Source organism: Benincasa hispida, chromosome 11, assembly GCF_027475165.1.
Source record: "Benincasa hispida cultivar pf3 chromosome 11, pf3_genome.v1.1, whole genome shotgun sequence".
Lineage (NCBI taxonomy): Eukaryota > Viridiplantae > Streptophyta > Magnoliopsida > Cucurbitales > Cucurbitaceae > Benincasa > Benincasa hispida.
In genome coordinates, this window is record NC_143488.1 from 24,198,450 (window position 1) to 24,210,509 (window position 12,060).

General features: G+C 32.7%; 2 protein-coding genes and 1 non-coding gene across 4 annotated transcripts; 1 reads left to right on the forward strand and 2 right to left on the reverse strand.

The window, feature by feature from the left end:
* Nucleotides 1-3,022: 3,022 nt before the first annotated feature.
* On the reverse strand, nucleotides 3,023-3,094 carry TRNAK-UUU (transfer RNA lysine (anticodon UUU)). The gene has a single exon. It is a non-coding gene; the product is annotated as a tRNA-Lys (tRNA).
* A 99-nt stretch (nucleotides 3,095-3,193) lies between these two features.
* CCDA (cytochrome c biogenesis protein family) lies at nucleotides 3,194-8,425 on the forward strand. Of its 2 annotated transcripts, none has more exons than XM_039047099.2 (12): nucleotides 3,194-3,458; nucleotides 3,623-3,757; nucleotides 4,050-4,105; nucleotides 4,623-4,753; nucleotides 4,866-4,951; nucleotides 5,044-5,075; nucleotides 6,184-6,345; nucleotides 6,876-6,948; nucleotides 7,028-7,128; nucleotides 7,691-7,783; nucleotides 7,943-7,989; nucleotides 8,193-8,425. In XM_039047099.2, exons 1-12 carry the CDS (start codon nucleotides 3,368-3,370, stop codon nucleotides 8,263-8,265), a joined length of 1,080 nt encoding a protein of 359 aa, XP_038903027.2. In that variant the 5' UTR covers nucleotides 3,194-3,367; the 3' UTR covers nucleotides 8,266-8,425. The 2 variants fall into 2 exon arrangements, with proteins under 2 accessions (XP_038903027.2, XP_038903026.2); XM_039047098.2 differs by having other exon boundaries at nucleotides 3,198-3,458; nucleotides 4,602-4,753.
* Nucleotides 8,426-9,960: 1,535 nt separating this feature from the next.
* Nucleotides 9,961-11,785, reverse strand: LOC120091427 (cotton fiber-like protein (DUF761)). The gene is made up of 2 exons (XM_039049449.2): nucleotides 11,003-11,785; nucleotides 9,961-10,727 (listed from the first exon to the last, which is right to left on the reverse strand). Exons 1-2 carry the CDS (start codon nucleotides 11,658-11,660, stop codon nucleotides 10,321-10,323), a joined length of 1,065 nt encoding a protein of 354 aa, XP_038905377.1. The 5' UTR covers nucleotides 11,661-11,785; the 3' UTR covers nucleotides 9,961-10,320.
* Between the last annotated feature and the right edge of the window lie 275 nt (nucleotides 11,786-12,060).

Here is a 12,060-nt window from a genome sequence, read left to right on the forward strand (position 1 = left end):
GAGAGGGAATTGTCTATTTTTTAGTCTATTATCACTAGCAAGTAGCAATAGCATTAGGTGTTAGAAATTTTGTAACGGGTGGGATCTTATTATAGTTTGAAAACATTGTTTTTTTGGGGGAGTCCAGCCTCACCAACATCACACAGTAAGTAAATTTATTTTTTTTTTTTATTTTTTTTTTCTTAAAAAAGGAGAGGAATGGAGAATTTGTCGGGTGAGAATTGTAGTTGAACAACTGGGTGAACTATAAAAAGATTGGTACAATTTAGAGTTGACTCAAGTTTTTGTTTTTATTTTTGTTTTTTTTTTTGAAGGTTTCGAGGTTCAAATCCTATTTAAAATTTTGGTAAATTTGAATGGTATATTTATATATCAATTTGATTGCGATGGATGTTATGTATCTATCCATGTCGAAAAATCAGTGATCAATTGATTAAAATTTGTGGTTTGAGTTATATAATGTGGAAATATCAGTCATCTATTTATTAAAGTTTGTGGCTTGAGTTAACTTGAAAGCATGATATAGTGTTTTATTCATAATAATAATAAGAAGAAAAAGGTATAATCTATGGGTATTTGTTTCTTGTGCGAAACAGTGTCGTGCATGGCTTGGCTTGGTAAACAGTTTCTGGGTCGCCACAATTATTGTTAAATTTTGTGGAACTTAAAATAAGAAAATATTTATCTTCTCTCAATATGAGTACTTACATAAATCTTGTATTATTTTTTTAAGTGTTTTTTATTTTTTTTATTTTTAATTTCTCCATCTCGTATATTATCTAAAAAAGGAAAACAAAAAGAGAAGTCTCATTTCATTTTAATTTCTGCACTTTCAAATGTTCAAATTTAGTCTCAATAAATCTTATATCCAATTCTTATGATTGATATAATCAAACCTTGTAAACATACAATGTGAATATTTATTTTTAAAATCTATAGAAATAACTAATAAATTTTCTTTTTGAAAAATTCAATAATAAAGTAATAGTAAGGAGTAATTTATTAGTTACCAAAGGTACAATGATTAAACCAATTTTATGTTAATAAAAATGTGTTTCATAGTGATTTTAAATATGATAAAAGTTTATATGTATATAGGCACGCCCGAAAAGTACAATTTTAATTATTTTGAAAAGCATGAGGACTATAGAGAAATGCAAAGTTCTTTGCAACTTATCTTGTATGTAGATAGACAGAACTTTCATTTTGTAGATATTTTATCAACACAAATCACCTATTTATTATAACTTTAAATGCTAAATTCTAAAAGATACCACTGAACTTTGTACTTTGTTTAAAAAACCCTATAAACTTTCAAAAGTTTTATCAATACTTTTCAACTTTCACAAAAAAGTTAAAAAATACACTTACCATTAATTTTTAATGAAAACCATTAAGTTTTTTTATTTAAAAAATACTAATGAACTTTCAATTTTTTTTAATGCCCTAAAACTTTTTTTTTTTAAAAGAAAAGCTAGAAAAAATATCCTTATCGCTATATGTAGATGGGAACCATTAGCATATCGTTTCAAAAATATTGTTGAACTTTCAAGAGTTGCATTACTACCCCTAACCTTTGAAAATAAAAGTTAAACAACGCCCTTAGCATCAGTACGTAGACGAAAACCATTTATGTATACCATATCTTACCTCTATATTCCATTTCCTCTCTCTCAACTCTTTCAATCTATGGACCGTTTTCTATCTTCACTTTCTTCTTCAATACTCTCTTCGTTGTAGCAATTGAGACTTTGTTAACTTATTTTTTGGGAAAATCTTCACAAATAGAAAAAAAATTTCAAACTATTTACAGAAATAGCAAACAAAAAAAATAAAAATAAAAATACTGATAGACACTGGTAGACTTCTATCTGCATCTATCAGTGATAGACTTTCATAAGTTTCTATCACTGATAGACAGTGGCAGACAGCGATAGACTTCTATCCGTCTCTCTATCAGCATCTATCAAAGAAGATTAAAATTTTGCTATATTGTGTAAAGTTTATCTTATTTTTCTATTTTTGAAAACTCCCCCCCTTTTTTTTAAGTTCAAATTAATTCATTTATGGTGTGATTAGTTTAAAAGGTTATCCTTGATCAAATTTGATATTTTCTTTGTCGACCCTTTTGGTATTTTGCTATTCATTGTATTGCTGAATTTTAAGTGGAGAATTGATTTTGGAACTTTGTGAGCTTTTGAGGAATTTTATGCTTTACCTTAAAGTTTTTGGATTCTGTTTGATTAATAAGAAATTGGTGTAACAATTTGACAAATGGGGCAAAACCGAGAGTATTTTTAAATGATTCATAATCAAGATAACTTTAAAGAGACTAGTACTTACAGAAAGATTTTTTTATTTTTTTATTTTTTATTATTATTTTTTTAAGTTGATATTAATGTAGCCATGGAAAATTCATGACTATTAAAAAATTCGCAAGGTTTCTCCCTTGATCTTTTGAAAGGAGAAGGCGAAGAAGAAAACACCCTTCGTACGAGTTCTTTTTGCTACCTCGGTCTTTTCTAGTTTTACATCCAATCAGCGGTAAGAATATTTTAAACATTTTTTTTAAGGTTTATAAAATTTTTAATTTTTTTTTAAAAATTTAAAGATATTTATGTAATAAAATACAAAGTCGAGAGGAGTATTTATTCTATATAGCCAACTTTAATTTTAAACTTGTAATATAAAAAAAATGTAAGACGGTGTCTGTTAGGAGTGGAAACGGTTTGGTTCGGTTTCAAACCGAAATCGAATTTTCTAAAATGTGAAACCGAACCGAACCGATTTATCGATTTCAAATTCGGTTTTGACATTTTAAAAAAATCTATGTTATATTCTTTTTAAATTAAAAAAACGGTTCAATTTGGTTCGGTTTTGTTCTTTAAATTAAAAGCGGTTCGATTTTATACTTTTTTTTTTTAATATATAAATAAATAAATATATATATATTAGTTAAAAATGGTAACCATTTTCTCCATTTAGGTAGGCTGACAAAGAAAAGGGTAAAAAAGGATAAAAACGCCGTCTGTGGGGATCGAACCCACGACCACGTGGTTAAAAGCCACGCGCTCTACCACTGAGCTAAGACGGCTTTGTTGTTAACGCATTATTTAAAACATATATATTAAAATAAATGAAGAAAGAGAAAAAACTGACCAAATTGAATTTAAACGTAAACCTATCGTCCATCCAAAAGGAGAAAAATTTAAGATAAATAAATTATAAACAGCAACACAACACTAGAATCACTCTCTGACTTTCTTCTTCTTCGTGTGCAAAAGAAATCTTTGGCAACTACTCACCAGAAAAAAAAAACCCACCTCAAACATCGGAGCAGTGTCTCACTTCTTCCCTAATTTTCCAGATGAGTCTCCTTATGAGCCATTCTGGTGGTTTCAGCATCAATTCCTTCAAAATTAAATCCTCTAAGTGTTTACAACAGTCCAGCACGCCAGGTAATCATACCTTTCATTTGGTTCTATATCAAAATCAACGACTGAAACACCATTTTAAGATGTACACAAATTTTGGGTATTGAATGGTATTTCCAAGGAGAAATTCTAGGGAACTTATTGATGATGTATTCACTTGTCTAATAGAGGGTCACTGATTTCTTTAGGTAAATATGTCATGCCTATCAAATTTCTTGGGAGACAGTCCGCAGCTGATGATCAAAGTAAAGATATTGAGTTGGTGGAGAATAAAAACAGCAGCAATTATTTTCAAGCCATGGCTTTTGTAAATGCCATTTCTGGTAATGCTTCTGCTCTCTGCCTTAGGTGGAAGATTGTTGATTTCTACTTCAATCTTGTTATAATAATTTATCTATGTCCTGTTTCAATTGATAGTTTTTTCATTAGATAACTATGATTGGTAATTTCACATCTAACTGTAAGCAATCAGGTATATGGTATTGGTATCATAGGCAACCTCTTATTTTCCTCTTAATTCCTGTTTTTCACTCCTGGTAAAATAGGCTGTACTTTCAACCCTGCTGTGGTTTTGGTATGAATATTCCTTATTTTATTTTGTTTTCTATATTCCAGCAACAAGTTTCCTTGCAGTAGACGCTGCAAAGGCTGAAACTTTAAAGCATATGTGGGTAAGAGTTTATAGTCGTCCTGTATTGTGTTTTCTAAAGCCATCTGAATCTATATTCTTTTGAGACTTTAATTCTCTAAAATCCCTTTATTTAATTACTTTTAAAGATTTTTAATATTATTTTTCACCAATTCCTTTTAAGAATCTTGATGAAATCTATATGTATTTCTATTTTCCCTTGAACATATAATTGTGAGATGTTTCTTTATTCATAAGTGAGTTTCAATTGTTTATGCTTTATGATGACGAAGATTTTGATTGTTTATTCATTTTCCATTTTTTGGGGTGAGGGTATGGGCGTACCAGATAAGAATGGTTAATTCATTATGACTTCAACAGAAACTGAAGCTTGGTAACAGGCTGCTCTTTAGCATTACTTGCCATCTTTGTTTGCTTGCTTAAGATGTTGGTCTCTATCAATTGGATATCATGGTAACTAAATTAGTCTGCATAAATATTTTGCTTGGTGTATAACTGTACATTATATCAGGATCTAGAATTATTTTCCTTCAAGTCAGGAAGGAGCTGCTGCTGTTTATACTCTGGCTGATGGTGGCATTGGAGATTGGTTTGGAGGCTTCTTGTATTCGGCTGGACAACAGGCTAATGTTGCAGTTCAGGATCAGTTATCTGCTCTTAGTTTTACAAGGTCCAGTCTTGTTTTCCTGCCCTGTACTTTTCATGTTATTTAATGCTTTGAATTTGATAGTAAACGGCTATTTGTTATTTCTCTGCCCTTGACTACCTATTCCTTTATACAGCTTGGCAGTAATTTTTGGGGCAGGGTTTGTAACAAGTCTTTCCCCTTGCACACTGAGTGTTTTGCCTTTGACCCTTGGTTACATAGGTAAGCATGAGCATCTCATACACACATTCTTGCAATCTCGGTATGTTATTTTCCGTCTTATGTTGATGTTGTGATCCAATGGAACTCTGTAGGAGCTTTTGGATCAGGGAAGAGCAGAGCAGAGGTAACTTACTTTCTAAGCGAGTTCCAATTTGCTCCAATTGCTCTGTGTGATTGTAGTATTAAATTATAGAAATCTTCGAATTAATTAAGCTCCGGATGTTTGGTGATACATACAAGATCCTAGGTTCAACGCTCTACGCTGAAAGTTTAGGTTTCATTTTATAACTATTTAGTTTTGATTTTTAGTTTTTGACAATTAAGCTTATAAGCACTACTTCCATCCATATGTTCTATGTTTTGTTATCTACTTTCTACTTATATTTACAAAAACTAAGCCAAGTTTTGAAAATTAGAAAAAAGTAGTTTTTGTTTTTAGAATTTGACTAGAAATTCAAGTATTTCTTTAACAAAGGTTAACCATAATTGGAAAATTTAGAGAAAACGTACCGAAAACTAAAAACAAAATTGTTATCTAATGGGCCTTAATAATTTATACCCTTGTTATCTCCGTGAGTTGGGCTTGGGGTTGACAAACCCTTCGTGTTATTAGTGGGGTAGGCCATGAGTCTATTGTGAGGAGTGGGGGCCTTCAACACCCTGGGTATAGAAAAATAATAACAGTAAACCAGGACTTGAAAGAAATTATCAATGGTTCTACGATGCCAGTGTCTTCATATCTTACTTTGTCCGGATTTATCATCATTGTTACTATATCTTCTAGTCACTTTGAACTTGAGAGCATTTGTATTGAAATATATTAATCAATGTGAGCGTACGAGTAAGGGATGTCTTGGGAATAGTAATAAGATAATAGTAAGGGCATAGGTGGTAATTAGTTATTTGTGCTTTGGTTAAAGTAAGGCAAGTTAGACACCTTAGGGGAGATCATTTTGATAAGTCAGTCCTTAGTATATTGGTTGTAGGAGAGAGATAGCCCTCTCGAAAGGCTATTGATATTGTAATTTCTTCATTGATATTGCAATATAACTATCTTTAATGTTTTCACATATTTTTTATGTTTGGTATCTAGCAGAATCCTTCTACTCTGATGTTCGGGGGGAATATGCATGTTTTTGAGAGATGGTTTCATAGAAATGGTTAAAAAATCAGCTGAAGGTACCGGGTTGAGAAAGGCTGTTAATTGGAATTTGATCTCTTCATATTTTCAGGTTGTTGGAAACTCTGTTGCTTTCTCATTAGGACTTGCTACAACCCTAGCGCTATTAGGCATAGCAGCTTCTTTTGCTGGAAAGGCATATGGACAAATTGGCCAAGGATTACCATTGGCTGCTTCAGGCTTAGCTGTTATTATGGGTCTAAACCTACTGGAGGTACTACTCATCAAAACATGATTAGATAATTGTATGGATTACGAAGTTGAAATTTGAAAACTTGAAATTGAAATGCTAATTTTGAGCAATTCGTTGACTGCTGGCCAAAATTTTTCCCATCTTTATCATTTACACCTGAAATAATTTCAACTGAAAGTTTTTGCACAAATGTTCAATGATGTAATTTGTATTTTCTTAAGAACATCAACCCATGATATGGAACTCTGTCCTGGAGTTATTATTGTGGGCCTTTTTTTTTTTTTTTGGTTTCGTGTTGATGATTAACAGAAGGCATAAGACACAAAGATTGAAGGATACTTTGGTGTCATTACCTATTATTCACAATCAACTTTCTTTAGTGGGAAGAATAATTAAACTTGTTTCGTTATAAATGATCAGTCTCACTTATTTGTACTTGTTAGTGGGTTGCAGAACCTGATAACTAAGTACTCAGACTGTTTTTTTTTTCACAATTTCGTTCTGTTTTAGTCTTCTGATGGATTTATTCTATAATTTGGTGCGAATTGCAGATAATTGAGTTGCGATTGCCCTCATTCTTTGACAATTTCGATCCTCGTTCTGCTGCTGCCAACTTTCCATCAAGTAATTCGCCTCTCCATTTCTTTTGACCACTGGTTACTTGTCTGGATGCTCTAACAAGGTTTTAAATCTGATGTCTTAGGTGTGCAAGCATATCTTGCTGGGCTAACATTTGCTTTGGCTGCATCTCCTTGCAGTACTCCTGTGCTGGCTACTATACTTGGATATGTAGCTACATCCAAGGTGCCATAAATCGTTTCTTATGGTGATACGACTTTGATCTTAGTTTCAATAGATTGAATCATATAAATAATCCTTGTAAAAGAATCCTTGAAATTAAAAAGTAACTTGTATAGGGGGCATGGCCTTGATAAAGGTCTAAGAGGTCATGGGTTCAATCCATGGTGGTCACCTATCCTACAGGTTTCCTTGACACCCAAATGTTGTAGAGTCCGACGGGTTGTCTTGTGAGATTAGTCGACATGTGAAGTAGTTGTTCCAGACACTCACGAATATTAAAAAATAAAAAGGAAGAAAGAATCTGTATATATGATTTCGATGGATTGCACGTTTTGATTTCTTCTCATAGTTTTTACCATATATTTAAAGTATATTCAACGAACTTGTTTGCATCTCACTCTCTCACACACATACTTCTATAAAATGAATGGAAAATAGAGGACTCAAAACAAGGGGCATACTCCCCTTTTGAGAATCAATAGGGTCGATAACGTAATTGTCGTAGAAGGAAATTGTAATCCTTTCCTTATAGTTCCCTGTTAATATCTACTCTCTTTTATAACAGGATCCCATCATCGGGGGTAGCCTCCTTTTGACATACACAACCGGCTACGTCGTGCCGTTACTTCTTGCTGCCTCATTTGCTGGAGCATTGCAGGTAATGTGTGGTGATAAAAGGAAGGAGAATGTACCTGCATATATCTCAACAATTTTTCTGCAATGTAGTATACTAGTTAGTTTATCAGATGACTTATAAAAAATTTCCCCCTTTGTAGTATGGGGTTTTGTTATCTAAATGATTGTTGTATGCCTGCAGAGCCTTCTGTCTTTCCGCAAGTTCTCATCGTGGATTAATCCTATAAGGTAATTCCTTTAAAACCCATCCCTCACTTCAATAAGATAAACATACAAGATGTTGAATTTCAAAAGATTGGTTTTGAACACAGATGAAAACAAATATTGCACCTCTTCTTAAAAAGAAATTTACTTAGTTTGAGACTTTAGACTCTTGGAATCTTGAAATATCATATTTGAAATGGGTTTCGTTTGTTGTTTGATGGATGCAGTGGTGCATTACTGTTGGGTGGAGGTGTATATACATTCTTGGACAGATTATTTCCAGTCACAATGGCAATGTAAAGAATAGATATGAATAAATACTTACCTACTTCTTAGATGGTGACAAGGCTATGCTGTTCCCATTCAATGGTACATATTTTCCCGTGCTTCTTTTGGCCTCACTCAAATTTAATGTGGATAAGATCAACCGCTATAAATATCATATTATCGTTTTTCTCAACTTTCAACTATCATCTTTTACCGACTTAGTGTATGGCTTCGAGTTTCAAAATTCTCATCTTCCTCTTTGTTTGGGGCTTTCAGCTTAACGATTTTTCTTTTTCACCTTCTCTTTTTGTTTCTTCCTTCTTTTCTCTCTCTCTTATTTTAAATAATAAAATTATTTAAAATATTTTTAAATAGGTTAAAAAATAATTTTGTTATCTGAACTTTCATGAAAGTAATAATCTAGTATCTGAATTTTGATTTGTAACGATTTAGTTTTTGTACTTTCAATGTTGTAACAATTTAATCCTTAAATTTTTAATATGTAACAATTTGGTCTTTGTCCTTTCAAATTTATAACAATTTAGTTCCTAAGATTAAAAAATTCATTAATATTAGATATCAAGCTTCATTATTTTATGATGGTGTCCTTGTATTGTTTAAAAAAATTGAGTCTCTAATTTATTTATCGACTTATTTATGTAAATTTTTTTATCAAATTTTAACTTTAATTCTTATCATAAGGTTAAATTATTACAAATTTTAAAGTAAGAATTAAATTGTTACTCAGTAAAACTTAGGGGTTTAATTATTATAAAATTGAGAATATAGAGATTAAATTCAGAGATTAAATTTACTTTTATCAAAATTTAAGGACAAAGTGATTATTAACATTTTGAATATAATAAAATATCATTTTGCTATATCTATAAAGAAGATGATAAATTTTACTATATTTAAAAATAATCCTAAAATTTATTACTTCAATAATTATTTAGTTACATTGTTTCGTTATTTCAACTCTTATGTAAAAGTTTTTTCTTTTTCCTCTCATTTTTTCTTTGGTGTCCAATACTTGATTCAAATTTTGGAAAAACTCCAACAAAATAAAAATATTAATAGATGGAATAGAGGCTTAATTTCTAAAAACCAAGAATGAAGAATAGTTATCAAATAATTTTAGTTTTTGAAAATTAGGATGTTTTAGCTTTCTTTGTTTTGCATAACTATTTAGAATGTGATTTTAATTTTATATGTTACAAAGATAGTAATCAAATGATTTAACACCCCATCTTAACAAGAAATCTTTGAACATTCAACGTCCTCCGCTACACACGTCACAAGAAATATATTTAAAAAAAAAAGAAAAATTAGCAATCTGATTATCTAGAGGCTTTATTTTTCCTATCGATGATTTTAGACGGGTTAAGAAGAAAGATAAAAAGTAAAAGAAAGGAAAAGGGAAAAAGGCAAGATTCTTTTGAAATCTTTTTGTTTTTCATCTTTTGATTCACATACCTTAGCAAATTTTTTCTTTAAAAAAAAAAAAAAATCCTTCTATAACTTATTATTATTTTTTTGAGAGAGAATCTTCTAACCTAATGATCATTGAAATGCACTTCTTTTTTTTTTTCTGTCTGCTCTAAGTTTTCCCTACAGAAATTAGGGAAAACAAACAAAATGGATTATTTTGATAAGGACCTTCAAAATAAAATAATAGAAATAAAAAATGAAATTCAGATAAATTAAATTATAAAGATTCATGGCAAGTAAAGGACAAACTTATCTTTAACTAACAAAATGTTTAAAGAAAAAGGAAAAAAAAAACATTAATTTTTAATATAAACATCATCCCAAACGAACACCAAAGTTCAAATGTGTACCAACTACATAAATCTAAAATATTATGAAAAAAGGGTAGAAACTAATTTTTCTCCCAAAAATAAAAAAGAAAATGGTTGAATTTCCTGGACAAAAATACTCTATTTATAAATTGAAAAAAAAAAAAAGGAAATGGTTGAATTTCCTGGACAAACAAATTAAAAAGGGGCTATATATATTATTTTATCCTTTTCTTGTGTTACTCCGTTAAAAAAGCCCTAAAAGAACCTTGTCGGCCCAAAAAGTTCCTCAAAAGCTGTGGGCTCCACGGCCCATCATCTCCTGATACTGCTTCAGCGATTCTTGCCTCTGCAGCCTCATCTCGTCGTTAAACTTCTTGATGAACGCTTCAACTCGCCGGTTCAACTCGTCCTGAGTCAGCGACGGTTCCCTCCTCAGCCTCCCCGACCCGCCCGGCGACGGACTCGGCGACCCACCGTTGCTCCGTTCGTTGAACGTCTCCGACTTCTTCATCACCTTTGATGGCGGCGTCGCTGGGTCCACCGCTATGGCGGCGCCCCTTCGCCCGTGCGACTCCCACGTGTCGGACTTCCTTAAGTGCCTTGTTAACGGCATCGACCTCCCTTCCGTTATCGTCCTCCACGTGCTCTCTAGTGTGTCCTGCCGCTTCGGTTTTGAAACTCCCAACGGCTTTCCTGTAAGGCCAAATAAACCCCCCATAGATTTTATTATATTTACGCTTTTTGCCATTGCCCGAAAAATTAAAAATCATTAAAAAAAAAAAAAAATCGTTTCGTTTTGTCCTTCGGCTCCGGCGATCTTCACTGGCGCTATACTCTGAATCGGCCGGATTTCTTATTTCAGATCTCGAATGGTGAAATTAGCTCGTGATTTTACTGACTACCGATAGCAGAAACCATATTAATGTATTATAAGCAGAGAGAATGAGAGAGAGAGAGAGAGATCGAACCTTCAGGACTGGCTTTCACGAATTTTCTTTGGCCGATTCTTGAAGAAACCGGCGGTTTCTCCTTCTCGTTTGAGAACAGAAGTCCGATGGAATCTTTCCTCGGCAGAGCGGTGGTGATCGGACTCGATACATCACTCTCATCACCAGCTTTCATCACAATCAAAGAATCATTCTCCACTTTCTTCTCCATCTCGGAAACCCTAGATTCTACCATCTGTCCGTACACGTCGTTCGATTCATCGATTTGAAGGTCGGAAATCTTCGTCACCACGTTCGGATTGGCGTTGTAACTACTGTATCCATTCAAAATGTCGGTACCGCCACAGACAGCATAGTCAGAGGAGATCTTAGCGACCGGCGGAGGAGCGGGCGTCTCCGGAATCAACGATACAGAAGCATCATCCTCCAGCTTGGACTGAAGCTTAGAAGAGGCAACAATACTGATGATTATGCAATTAATAAGCAAGTAGAGATAAGGAGGTGTTAACCAGGAGAGGAAGCAAGTCCAGATGGAAGGGATTCCAGAGAGTACGAAATCAGCCACCACTGGAACAGAGAGTTTGAGGAAGACGGCCATGAACAGAACTCCGGTGGAGATTAAGACGATCTTGAGTGAGAGGATCCATTGATAGTTGGAGTTAAAGGAGAGAATCGGCATGGCGATTTTCCGGTGAGGTTTAAGAATCTTACCTGAGATTCTTGTCGGTGGGCGCGGCCAGAGCTGCTGTTTTGGGAGCGGAACAGAGAGAAATGGTTGAATGAAAGGCCTTTATGTAAATACCCTTTTTATATGTACTGTGCCTCTTCCACAGTTTTTCATTTTCTTTTTTTCTTTTTTCTTTTTTCTTTTATGTTTTCATTTGTTATGGCGTGTTTGGCGGAATGCCAAAACCATTCATAACTTTTGTTCTCTTTAAAATTAATGTTATTATATAAATTAGAATTACAATTTAACCTATATTTTTATATAAAAAAACATGTATTTTTTGTATATTTTTTGGGTTATATTATAAAAAAGTAGTAATTAACTTTAACCCTTATTCGAAAAATATTCATAA